The sequence below is a fragment of the Leucoraja erinacea genome, chromosome 2, assembly GCF_028641065.1.
Source record: "Leucoraja erinacea ecotype New England chromosome 2, Leri_hhj_1, whole genome shotgun sequence".
Taxonomy (NCBI): Eukaryota; Metazoa; Chordata; class Chondrichthyes; order Rajiformes; family Rajidae; genus Leucoraja; species Leucoraja erinaceus.
In genome coordinates this window covers 99,014,068-99,028,153 of record NC_073378.1, presented here as the reverse complement: position 1 = coordinate 99,028,153, position 14,086 = coordinate 99,014,068, and the positions used below count along the sequence as shown (strand labels likewise).

Below are 14,086 nucleotides of genomic sequence, written 5' to 3'. Positions count from 1 at the left end.
TACAACATCTAATTGGTGCCATTTCACTCTGTGGTGCATTTGTTGGTGCTTGCAATCATTTATAACTGCTCAATACTTCAATGAGATGACAATTTGATCTAGAATTTTGATTATGGAGTTTCCCTGGCAGGGAGGAGGTGGATAACTAGAAGGAAATGTGTTTCTCTTTAGATACTTGGATCTACTGTTAGCACTGCATGGTACTACTTAATGTAAGATTGATGTGTACAGACACAACTTCTGACTAAATTCCGAAAGTAATTTTCAAAAGGGATCTGGATATTTAACAGATAAGGAAAAAAAATAGCAGGGTCATGCGTAAAGACGGATGAGTGGAATTAATTTGATTATTTCAAAGGGCTAGTTTGAATACCTCTTCCCATGCAGTGTAGTTCAATTGCACTCAGTAAAATAAGTGATAATAATCAAGCAGATTTGCTGTCAAGGTGTGTGTTGGAGAGAGGTTTGAATCTGTTCAAGGTCAGTATTACAGACTGCCTTCCAAAATGGGTAGCAAAAAAAGTTTCCAGACAGAAGAAACTGCAGATGTTTGAATCTTGAACAAAACACTAACTGCTAGAGGAACTCAACTGGTCAAGCAACATCTGGGGAGGGAATATGAAGGCAATAATTGGGATTGGAAATCATCTTGTCTATTCATTCCCCAGATGCTGTCTGACCTGCTGTGCTCCCCCAGCACTTTGTATTTTGCTAGAAAGTGTGCACCCTCACTTATCCCATCTTTTCTATCTTCCTAATGTTGAGGACCTTCCAATGTATAATTAAAGTACATATCAAGTAGTTGGTGCACAAAATTGGAAGTTGATAAGGGTTTTGGGGTTTCATGGCCAAGCAGAACTGAACTATTAAGTCCCAGTGCACATGCTCTCCATGTGCTTTGTGTCCTGGAGATTGATATGGAAGTGAAGATTAAAAAACATTAACAAAATACAGAAAAATCATTTTCTACTGGTGTACCAAATAAAACAAAATTGAAGCATTAAAATTGCATTATTCATAATCCATCGTTTATATTTTTATTATCTCCATGTGAACTTATTATGTCACTATGGTGAAGTTTTCACGTTTCCTCCGTGTTTCGTGATTGCTTACCCCAGATAATCCTCACATACAAAGAGGACTTGATAATGTTTAAGTCCTGGATTGAGTAACTTGAATGAATGGAGACTTTAAGCAATTTTGTAAAAGGTTTTAAAAAAGTAACCCCGAGTGCATTTTCAATTTACAATATTGATAAGGAGAGAAATAAAAGGAACACACATTTCCTAGCTTTAGCTTCTGTTGGTATCAATGAATAATTTTTGACATGAAAATGAAATGCAACAAAATTCTAAATAATGTTCATGCTCAATGTTATTTTTTACATAATGCAGAGTAACCGACTGCACTCTTGTGCGCATTTCCTCTTGCAATCATAATCAGCATTGATGTACATTACTGATTGAAGAAAACACGTAAGCTTAAAGAAAGCAGACAAACTTATTACGGATTTAATGTTTCAAACAGAAAGTTAGTTGGAGCTTTGCTTTCATGTCATTCTGGCAGAAATGGCCCGGAGTGCAAGTCTTGTCAAATTTGGAGTACCTGATTTCACCTCACATACATGGGTTCTGCCATCTAATCACAGCACCAATAAAATAGGCACGGCACTCGAATTGTTTTAGGGAAATATTTTAAACAACTAAATATCCAGTCACATCCATGTGTTTTAATCTTGATCCGATGAAAGGTCATCCATTTTTGATGAAGAATTGTGCTTAACAGGGTTACTAACAAAAGCATTGAAATAATTCTGAACGATATCAGAGTAGGAAAGTTTAATTTGTTTTCATCCAAATCCATTATGCAGGTTTTAAACAGTTTAATATCAATGAGCTGGTGCCATTTTTGGAGCAACAGGAATGAATATCCAAATACTAATACTGCTCAGTGTAATTCCAAAGCTCATGCATCTGGTAACCCACTTTAAAAATTCTTAAAGAACTAAAAAACGCATAGTTCAGTAATGATATTGGCATCAGCATATGTCCTTCAATGCCTGGATTTGAAAACTGAAGTGAGTGCAAATGAAATGTTGCCACTGACAGGCCACGTTAGGAAACGTTTCCATTGATCTAGAAATCTTTAAGCTTAAAAAAATTCCTCTAGCAAGTGGGTAATCTTTTACCAATTTCTAACGCATACAGTTGCTCATGGTATAACTACAGCATAAACTACATCGTAAGCAGTAAATGTTTTAAATTGACTATTTGTCCTGAAATGCTACCTGTACAGCAATGCTTCAAATTGCTTTAATAGACCCTGCGTTTAAAAGAATTTACAGAAAAGGAGACTGCAGCAGAAGCTTCGGCATATTCTAGTATTCATATATTTTAACAAATATGACACAGCAGTAAAATGTTTGACTGTATATTAATGTGTACCCGGACAAAAAGTATTACGTATCTACTTAGATATAGATTTTAAAGAGTGCCGGCTGTGTTAACACAGCAACATTAGATATGCAGTTTCTTTTATTACTGATATCAGCAGATTTCTTGTAAGTTTGACGGTAGGTTTTTTATCTTATATGAAACCAATATTCATAAGATAGTGTCAATCAAACCACTTAAATGTCTGCAATTTCCAATCCTCCCATTCCCCCCTCTTTTCCACAAAAAAAAACACTTAGGCAAAAAAAAACACTGCCCTCCCCATCCCACCCTTAAAAAAAAACAAGTAGAGCTCTAATGAGTCTTTTCATAAAGTGCACTGTCCCAGGTAGTGGACCATGGGGTTAATGCGACATAAACTGTGGACCCATTGCTTAATGTCAGAGGTGCTGAAGAGATGAAGTAAATCCAGAGTGGGTCACAGTCTACAGAGGAAAACAACCGAGAGAAAAAAACATGAAGTGACTGCCCCAACAAGGTTGCATCAGTACACATAGGCTTCATTGTATGAATGGGGATTGCAACAGCCACTATCTTGTATGTATGCCATGTTCTCATCAAAATGGGAAAGTGGGACAGTGTCCTCTTCATTGATGTGGCGCTCCATGTCAGTTTTCAACACAGGCCTCTGGTTGTCCGGGAAAGCCATTGAGAAAAGCGCTTCAGGGTCACAGACAAATTTGTACACATATCTTTCTCCAGCAACCTAAAAAATAAAACAAAGGAACATTTTCCCATAAAGTTTGGATCTTCAAACACATTGAAAGCATCATTAGGATGAAATATCAAAAATATCAAATTGCTGGCCGACCACTGAATATAAAATGGGAAATTTTAAGAATGAAAAAATATACAAACTTACTTCAAACATTTGTTCTATAACTTTATGGGAACTGCTCCCTATACCTATATCAGAAGAGGGCAACTGTGCATTTCAGAGCACCTCAATTAGCCATTTGAATACTTCCTTAATTATATGGCTTGACTGAAGAATATATTGTCCAAATAAAATTCTTATTCTGGCCATGCTGCATATGAGAAGGTTGGGTTGGAAATGGACTTTTATTGTTAACCATTGCTTTCATCTATGCTGCCTCCAGGACATACTAATAAAGTTATTGTGCACTCTAACTATCCTTTCATCTCTGAGATAATCAGCTTAGAGTATTTGTCAATGGCAATAAAGATCTTCTGAAATATTTTTGAGCAGTCCAAGTTCATGGTAGGCAAAGCGTCACTGTAGGTGGAGACATAATTGGGAATTAATACCTAATCTTGCCTAGAAACAAAATATATAACATAGAATATAGAACATTATGGCAAAGGAACAGGCCCTTTGACCTGCAATGTCTGTGCCGAACATAATACCAAGACCAACTCTTATGTACCCGCACATAATCCATATCCCTCCATTCTATGCATGTCTATGAGCCTATCCATAAGTCTTTTAAGCAACACCATTTAAATGGCACTTCACACCTGCATCACTGACACCACACCTTAAAGACAAAGGAAGTAATAATAGACTTCAGACAAACGTGCATTACCAGCATCTAGCTTTCTTCCTGGGAATCCATATTGAGGAGAAACGTCCTGCGCTGCTGAAAAAGGTCCAGCAAGACTCACTCCTGAGGGTGCAACATCACTTTACTCCTCTCACCTTAAAATACTATGCGCCCTGCACAGCGGCTCAGAGGAAAGCGCTCCATTGACAACGATATTTCGGCTGCCCTCTCCTTACCCTGGAGGACTTACACAGTTCCCGGCAAAAGAATATCCATGTCCCTGTCTACCCTCCCAGATGCCACAAGCAAGGACAAATAGACTAAAAAACAGTTTTTACCCCACTGCTATAAAAGCACTAAATGTAGCCGCCAAGGAACGCAGGGGCGATACATATTCCTACTTTTGTTCACAAAACCTTGTCCTTTTAGACGCATAAAACATTTTAAATCGTGGCCTACCCAATAAAGAAACATCATCATTCTATTCTATTCACACTCCTCAAAAAGACAGTGCATTCCAGCATCCAGCTCTGCAGTCAAAAACTATGCCCTCTAGTATTTGATATTTACATCTTGGGAAAAAGATCCTGTCTGTCTACCCTCCCTATGCCACGTATAATTTTACATATTCCTACTTTCACAAAAGTCCACGCATAAAACATTCTCTGGCCTACGCTCATCAATCATCTTCATCACCTCCTCAAAAATCTCAGTCAAGATTGTAAGACATGAATTCTTCTGCACAATAAGTCTATGTTTTTTTTCCAAATGTGAGTAGATCCTATACCTAAGAACCTTCTCCACCATTTGCTTGGGTATACCCGGTGCCCTTCTTAAACAAAAAATTAAACAGTTTTGGCTCTCCCCCAATCTTCCCCCATGTCTCCAATGGCTACAGAGGATACAAACATCAATATCAAAGCCCCAACATTTCCTCTCTTGCCTATCTCACTAATCTGGGATAGATCACACCAGGTTGAGGATTTATCCACCTCAATGTTCTTCAAGAGATCCAATACCTTCTCCTTCTTAATACCCACATGCCCTTGAATATCAGCATATGATTCCCTGATCTCACTTTCATCCATGTTTTTGCCTTGGTGAATATTGATGTGAAGTACTTCTTTAGCACCATGCCCACTTCCTCTGGCTCAAGGCTGTGCCTCAGTTGTCCCACTCTCTGTCTAATTATTCACTTGTTTTTAATATAGGCTTTGGGATTTTCCTTAACCCTGTTCACCAAGGATATTTCATGGTCCCTTTTACTCCTCATGATTCCCCGTTTTTGTTTCCTGTTTCCCTTGTATTTCTCAAGGACCCTGTCCGATTTCAGTTTCCCAAAACTTACATACGCTTCCTTTTACTTTTTTGATTGCATTTCCAACATCTCTCATCATCCAAGATTCCTGAACTCTTGCCATCTTTGTCTTTCTTCCTGATATTCCTCAAGGGCCGTATCCCAATATCAGCTTCCTAAACCTTACATGCTCTTCTATTCCTTTTTGATTACATTTGCAACATCTCTCATCATCTAAGGTTCCCAAACTCTTATCATCCTTGTCTATCCTCCTCACAATGGCTGCCACATATCAGATGTGGAATTACCCAATTACAGATACAGTCAGTCCATTCTACCCAGCTCCCATCAAATACAGTTATAATTAGCCTTTAATTAGCCTTCTCCAATTTAGCAGTTTTCCCCAAACTTCAGTCATACTTTTACTCAAAACTACCTGGAATCTTACAGACTTATGATCCCTGATCCCAAAGTGCACTCACACTGAAAAACAAATATTGCTTTGAATCTGCATTTTAGAATAAAGTAGAAGCAGCTTAATTTTGTATTAGTCTAATTCAGAAATAGAAATGTTTATTTTTGACTGTGGTTGAAAAGAAAACCTGTTCTATTTCTCAGCAGTGACATTCCACTTAACAAGCAACAAAACAAATTAAGGTAATAATGAAGCTGTTCTTTGAAAAATCAATGCATCACTCACTGATTTCTATGGGGTCTCTTTCCGCTTTGCAGAAAAATAAGCACATAATTTTTTAGTCAATACTTCAGAGCCACTTTTAGAAACAGCAAATTTAATTGTTAATCAATCTGCTGGAATTAAACCAGCTTTGTCATTATAACTGGAGCAAACAAAAATAATGCAGATCAGGAAATCCAAAACAAAAAACAAAAAAATACTGAAGCCAATCAGTGGGTTGAACAGCATTGGTAGGAAGAGAAATAAAGTTGCTGCTTCAGTATAAGGACCCTTCATCAAAACTGGAAATTTAAAAAAAGCAAGCATGCTTTTTTATGGAGGGTGGTGTCGGGGAAATCAGAGAACAGAGGGAATGTTGGAGATATGATGCAGACCAAAGTACCAAATGTTATCAACATAACAATTCTTTAAAAAACAGCAGTTGAAGACAAAAAGATTTAAAAAAAGATGCTATGGAGAACATTGCTACACCCTCCCAAAATAAGCATGGGTTACTGTACTTGTTAAATGTAATATTGAGGATTTATTGTCATTATAATGTAGGTGCTCCTATGATTTATTCTGATGAATACAAAATGCATTTTGTAACTGAGTTAAATGAATCATTATTCAATATGCCTGCAGAGTCTCTATTGGTCACTTCTCTTAGATCTCCTGCTTTTGGTTTATCCGTTCGGACAATATGTTTACATTATTAGAAGAGCATTGTCATAGAGTTGTTCAACATAGGCCCTTCAGCCCACTATGTCCATACTGACCTGTTTGTCCCCTACACAAATTCCATTCACTTGTTTTAGATATATCCCCTTGATGCCTTGCCCATTCAAATGCCTGTCTGAATGTCTCTTAATCGTAATGTTTGTATCTGATTCTACTACCTATTTAGCAGCGGGTTCCACATTATAACCATTCTCAATGTAGTAGGACTTTTCTTTCAAATTCCATTCAAAATACCTTCCTCTCACCTAAAACGTTACACCATTCAGACAAAATTTGGGGTTGCATCAAAGCAAGGGCATCACAGATGACTATTCTGGTTACTATTATGTAATATGTATGTGTTCAGCTCTAATGACTTCAGAAAAGGATATGAAAATCTGGATCACAATCTGTTATCTCAGCTGAACAAGGCTTGGGCATTCTTGCCTCTGTGGCCCAACCACTCCTTATCATTACCAACTATAGATGAATGTAAGTATATATGAAAAGTGGGATTATCAGTTACTATTTAACTGAGGAGCAGCCCCTGAAGATTTGAGCAGACCACAGATCTTCTGTAAAGGAATGTCACATAGAAATAACAGCCCACGTCACTGTGGTCCACCTAACACTTCTGAGCTCTTGCCTCACTCCTTCATCTCTTTATATTGACCATCTCTCCTCCACTCTTTCAGTCCAGATGAAGGGTCTAAACCTTAAGCTTCAACTCTTTATTTTCCTCCACAGATACTGTCTGACTTGCTGGTTTCCTTCAGCAGATTGCTTTTTGCTCCAGACTTCAGCATCTGCAATCTCCTGTGACTCTATAATTCCAATTTGATGGATTGAAACTAATTTGGGCTACAGAGATTTGTTTTCGCAGTTTAAGAATGCTACGCTATATCTGTACGTTTTCTTTGGATGGTGTCTGACTAATGCTTGAAAAATGACTCAGAAAAATGACTCATACTTCAGGCTTACTTTTTGCATGATGCCTTTCTCATAGTAGTAGCGCAGTGAACGGCTCAGCTTGTCATAGTTCATAGCAGGGCGGTTCTTCTGGATTCCCCAACGACGCGCCACCTAAGAGAAAAAGCATAAATTGCATGAAATTCAACAGTTGTGGAGTAATATTCCATGCCAATGACTTGTCTCATGTGACTCAAAATCTCATTTAATTCAAGAATTCAGTACATTTCTGAAATGCTCGCATTAAATGGCAAGAAGTACAATATGGGGATGTATGCCGTCATTCTTTTGTTCTTTGTACCTCCTCATACCTGCAGTTTCCATCTCCCCTGACTAAGTTATAAATTCACAAATTATAGGTGTAGAATTAGGCCATTTGGCCCACTCCGCCATTCAATCATGGCTGATCTCTGCATAATCCCATTTTCCTGCCTTCTCCCCATAACTCTTGACAAGAAGGATCTCGACCCAAAACGTCACCTATTCCTTTTCTCCAAAAAGACTGCCTAACTTGCTGAGTTATACCAGCTTTTTGTGTCTATCTTCAGTGTAAAGCAGTGTCTGCAGTTCCTTCCTACACAGTACAATATGGGAACTGGATTACTCTACTGGAATGATGAAAATCCACATTGCACCTAGTCTAATCTTCTGCACACGTGGCCTGATTCCATCACTAAAGGCAATGAAGGAATGAAGGATCAGAGGATCAGTCTGAAGAAAGGTCACAACCCAAAACGTCACCTATCCATGTTCGCCACAGAACTATTGATAATGTTGTAGACCATTTTGTATTTTGGAATCATATAATCGTGAAATATGTTGGTACAATAGGCCACTTGGCCTATCGACTTTGTCCTTGTCAAGCAATTTAGTCAATGCTATTTGTCTATTATTTCCCTCAGGCTCTCTAGATCTTTTACCTTTAAATATTTATCCACATTCCATCTCACAGCCACAATTGAATCTACATCCAGCACTTTATCAAGCAGTGTATCTATTGCATAAAAACCTCTCTGCTGAAAGACTGCGGATCATTTTAAATCTCTGACCTTAGAAATCAAGCTCTCTCTTAATGGGAATAATTTCTCTCTTTTAATATCAAAAGAAACCAATTCATTTTTTTTAACCTTGCATAGGATTGTTAAACCTTCTCTGTTCAATGCCGAGTTTTGTTGCAATTATTTTCCCCCAACAGAAATAAACATTTTATACAAAATCATTCACACATTTCTATCCACAATTATGTTCACATGCTCTCAGATCCAACCACACCATGTTCTGGGTCTCCATTCACAGCCACCTTTTGTACTAACTCTTCAGTGTGATGCAGTCAAAACATGTTTTTGTGTTCTGGGAACCAACCACAATCTGCTATTTGTGAACCTTTAAACTACAAGGCATTTTTTTTTTGTATTAAAGACAATTTCCAAGTACATTTATCCTCAGAGTTACTTCAAAAAATTCCTTTAATATCGCTTAATTTCATAAAATGTCATTACGCTATTTACGTATGTATACATTCTGGGTCTTAAATCTATTATAGATCTGGACTGTTGGACTGGTGATATGGAAAAGGAGCAATGTTAAAGCACTCGTCTCTACACCATGTATTTCTATCGGGGAAGCATGCTGAGGACAAGCAGAAATGCTTCAATGTGCACACAATGTTCCAAACTCATCCACCTGGCCCTGTGGTGGAGTCTGTAGATTCCACATAGGACTCTTTAACCACCTACTGAATTGGAGTGTAAGCAAGTCAACCTTGACTCTTAAGTTTACAATCTATTATGAAGGAACGAGCTGTAATATAGACAGGAGAACATACTAAAAATCCACTACACAGAAACAGACCACTTGTCCCAACTGGTCCATGTCAGAGTTCATGCTTCACACTATCCTCCACTTACCTTACTTCTCTTACGAACATCAGCTTTTCCTTCTACTTCTTTCTTTCTCATGCATATATCTTGCTTCCCCTTAAATATATCTACACCATTTGATACATCTTCTCCTGATTGGTGCTATTGGTTCCACCTTGTATTCATGACTCGACATTTTGATTTACCCACAAGTGGGTAGAGATACAGTATGGAAACAGGCCCTTCAGCCCACCAGGTCTGCGCCGACCAGCGATTACCTTGTACACTAGCCCTATCCTACACACGTAATGTGTACCGCATTTTTATATCCAGGAAGCAACATTTCTATGGTTAACTTTTACTAGATGTAAGCTGATAGGTCAACTCACTGGTGGTAGAATTGGGTGTGGCCTGTGCTCAATGCCGCAAATGGAATCATAAATTATACCCCACATCCTGCATGGTCCGTGAATACCTCACTTTAGTTAAATAATTAACACGATATTTGTATCATGCTTTTCCTGTGTATAAATTCTAAAGAATACATTTAAAAAATGATTGCTATTTAAACACTGTGGCTTAAGAACAACTGTTATAACTTGTATATCTTTATCAACCGTGTCTTTTATATAGTGTGTATTATTATAGACAATAGACAATAGTTGCAGGAGTAGGCCATTCGGCCCTTCGAGCCAGCACCGCCATTCAATGTGATCATGGCTGATCATCCACAATCAGTACCCCGTTCCTGCCTTCTCCCCATATCCCCTGACTCCACTATTTTTAAGAGCTCTATCTAACTCATAAATTATTCTAATAATTTGTTAGAAATTTGAATGTAATGTGCCTCTCTGTACCTTCAGCTACACTGTCCTTGATATGCTGTTTTTCTTCTATTGAGAAAACAGAGCCGTTCATGTTCCAACCTGTTAGATCAAGATATAGGCAGCACAGTGGCACAGCTGGTACTTAGGGCTGCTGTCTCACAGTGCCTGAGACCTGAGTTTGGTCCTGATCTCGGGTACTGTGTGTAAGTTTACACATTCTCCCTGTGACCACATGGTTTTTCTCTGAGTGTTCAGGTTTCCTCCCACGTCCCAGACATTCAGGTTTGCAGGTTAATTGGCCTCCATACCTTAGTGTGTAGGGAGTGGATGTAAAAGTGGGAAAACATAGATCTAGTGTGAACATGTGATCGATGGTCAGCGTGAATGGTGGACCAAAGAGCCTGTTTCCCTGCTGTATCTTTCATTCAAACCTTGCTCAAACCTTTGGTTTTTACTTTAAAGGATATCTTTAGGAGTCCAATAGGGTCTAGCCACATATAGTACTGTATAACATGAAAGATAAAATTGAGCAGTGCAATAAAAGGTGCACCAGTTTAGGATTGTAATGTTCCTGGTCTCAAAGCCAAGGTGGGGCTGTGAATGCTGGGGCTTTACTTGCAGTTGCAGACTGGAGTGCTAATCCAAGAATGGCACTGCATATTCTCTCTTGCCAATAATATGCAGGATAACCAAGATATAATATCTCTGTTAACATTGCACATACCATCCCTTTAACCTGAAATTCTTCCAATAAATAGCAAGAAAACTAATTAATGCATGTACACAATTAATGTAGAGATAAAGATTACATTATATCTGCCAGATACTTGAATCTAATATTACTGATGCTTCCAAGCAAAGCAGGATTCATCTTTGTATTTTATGAACACAGCTACTGCATGGAATTGCTGCTTTATATCTCGGCTCAAGTTATTAAGAATTTTCTGACTGTTGCCAACTGCAAGTTTCCTCCTTCAAAAAGAAAGGTAAAGTGAGGCAAAAGCAGACATATCCACAATTGGCATCAGCGCCATTTCGTAATGAGAAAGGGAAGGAGAGGAATAACCTTTCCAGAGGCTAGTCCGGGCATGTTTCTTTTTTCGTGCTTATTTAGAAGAGAAAATTCTCAGATTGCGGTAACATACCAACAACTCGGTTCAAAAGCAAGCAAAAGCCACTTTGAATAAAGTCTTTGACTGGGATGAAAACCAGGGTGAACTGGATTGCTTACACTAACAAGGCAGGGAGAGGGCATCCATATAAAATAATCTGCCCTACTACACATTAAAACTCAAGATACTAGTGTAGAAAGTGTTGCTTTTATTTCTTTTTACTTTATCCTGACTTTCATGGAATTATTCCAAGGATGTGAACATAATGTGAATGTAATGTGAGTGAATATTTCATTTACGGGAACAAAGGCACTACTTATCCCAAATGAAGTAAGCAAAGGAATGGAACATTTTCACAAATCAAACATTGTTGTTATAAAAACAGACCATTTACTGCTCAAGTTTAGCTCCACAACTGACAGCTGACCATTGTTTAGTTGAACATTAAATTACTTTAGAAGAATCTGCTTTTGCACCAAATTTTTGTCAAGGTCCTCTTCGTTCATGAATAAAAAGCAGTAGACTAACTTAAAGTTTGGAGCCTACGAATGTTCTACCATATTCAGTCCACTTCAAAGGTTACTCTTTTTAAGTGGTCCCCTGCATTCAAAATTATAAAACCTTTGCCAGTTGTATTGTCTGATAAAAGAGAAAGCCTCAGCAGCATTGATGCCTTCATTAGCACGTGCTGCTTTATGCCTAAGCCTAATTATAATGTAGAGCAGCATATTGTAAATTGTGCAGTTTTCAAATCAGATTCAATGCAAATGTTCACAGATGCTTTGTTTGGAGTGGGAAGGGGAAGCCATGAATCTGAGCAAATGGAGCACAATTCATATTGGAACTTATCTCAAGGTTAATTCAACCCACAGTGCTGAACACCAATGAGTACAATCTCACAATTAGAATCATTGTTCCCTCTTCCCACCCAATTTCCCACCCTGTGTTTACTGTTGTTAAAAATCTGAATAATAATTCATCCCTGCAGATGCACACCAGTTGCAGCTAGACCTCCAACTTCATGAATTAGTTTAGTTTAGTTTAAAGATACAGCACGGAAACAGTGGCACAGTGGCACAGCGGTAGGATTGCTGCCTTACAGTGCCAGAGACTGGGTTTGATCCCGACTACGGGTGCTGTCTGTTCGGAGTTTACACGTTCTCCCCGTGATCGCCTGGCTTTTCTCCGCGATCTTTGGTTTACTCCCACACTTCAAAGACGCACAAGTTTGTAGGTTATTTGGCTTGGAATAAAATGTAAAGTTGTCCCTAGTGTGTGTAAGATAGTGTTAATATGCTTCAGTGAGTTTCTGGTAATTGCTGAATCCATTGAACATATTGATTAACGTAGAACAGGTTGGGTTTTACAAATATGCACAAAGAGTGTAAAAAAGAGTGCAATGAGCTTATTTATAAAATCTCCCCTGAATCTCTTTCCACATTCTAGTTTTTAATTTTAGAGGTACAGCACGGAAACAAGCCCTTCGGCCCACCGAGTCCTCACCGACCAGCGATTCCCGCACGCTAACTCTATCCTACATGCACTAGGGACAATTTACAATGTTACCAAGCCAATTAGTCTACAAACCTGGAGTGTGGGAAGAAACTGGATCTCCTGGACAAAACCCTGGACAAAGGATGAGGAGGAGCCATCTTGGGGAGCGGCTGCTAACCAGCAGCCGTCCGTTTACTTCGCTTTTTAAAAAAGTTTTTAGTAAGTCCTTTTTTTCGTCCGTTGGAGAAATGGACTTTTTAATGTGGGTGGTAGGTGTCAACTCTACTTCTAGGTCCCTACCTGGTCGGTGAGGCAGCTTTTTCTCCGGGCTGCCCGTCGACCCGTCCTCGTGGCCTACCAGCGGGCTTGGAGCGGGGACCGCCTGGCGGGGACCGCCCAGCACCTCGGCCTCGGTGGCGGCACAGGAGGCGATGCCTTGCCTGGGTCGCCGCGCTGGATCGACGCGCTGGAGCTCTGTGACCGCCGTGTTCGACACCTCCGGGCTGCGGGTCTGTGGAGCGGAGCGGACAGCACCGATTTCAACATCGGGAGCCTGGGAGCTCCAGGCCGGCGCGGCCTTGTCAGCTTCAGAAGCCGCGGTCTCCAGCTAGGAAGCGGCCGTTCCAGGTGGCCCAGCCGCTGAGAGGACTCTCCCGACGCCGGGGCAAGATCACCCAGTGAGAACGGCCAGGAACATCGTGCCTCCGTAGAGGCAATTGCAGTGGCCTCAATAGGCCTGACTTTGGGTGAACTTGGGGTTGGGGACGGGACAGTGTGCCTTCCCCCACAGTGGTAACCATTGTGGGGGGATGATTTTTTTTGTCTGAGAGTAATCCTGTTAGTCTTTGTCCAAGATGGCTGTGGGGGGGGGGGGGGGGGGGCTGTCGGAAAGGAGAGTGGACGCTGGCGCGCTTTAGCTGCCGCTGCTCTCTTTTTCACATTGTGTTTTTGATTTTTTGTTTTTGGACTGAATTATTTGATTTAATTTGTGTTTCTGTGATGTCTTTATTATTTATTTTATTCTGATTATATGTTTTTTATTCCTGTTTATCTCTGTAAGGTGTCCTTGAGATTTCTGAAAGGCGCCCAAAAATAAAATGTATTATTATTATTATTATTATTATTATTATATTAAAACCCATGCAGGTCACGCGGAGAACATTCAAACCCCATA

At 39.5% G+C, this 14,086-nt stretch overlaps 1 protein-coding gene across 2 annotated transcripts in view; it reads right to left on the bottom strand.

Moving 5' to 3' along the window:
- Window positions 1-1,823: 1,823 nt before the first annotated feature.
- etv1 (ETS variant transcription factor 1) overlaps window positions 1,824-14,086 on the bottom strand; it is a 104,470-nt gene continuing 92,207 nt past the window's right edge. For both annotated transcript variants that reach the window (XM_055661912.1, XM_055661922.1), the window contains 2 exons: window positions 7,633-7,734; window positions 1,824-3,159 (listed from right to left, as the gene is read on the bottom strand). In XM_055661912.1, coding sequence (XP_055517887.1) covers window positions 2,938-3,159; window positions 7,633-7,734 — 324 coding nt within the window. In that variant the 3' untranslated portion in view covers window positions 1,824-2,937. The remainder of the gene's footprint in view (window positions 3,160-7,632; window positions 7,735-14,086) is intronic.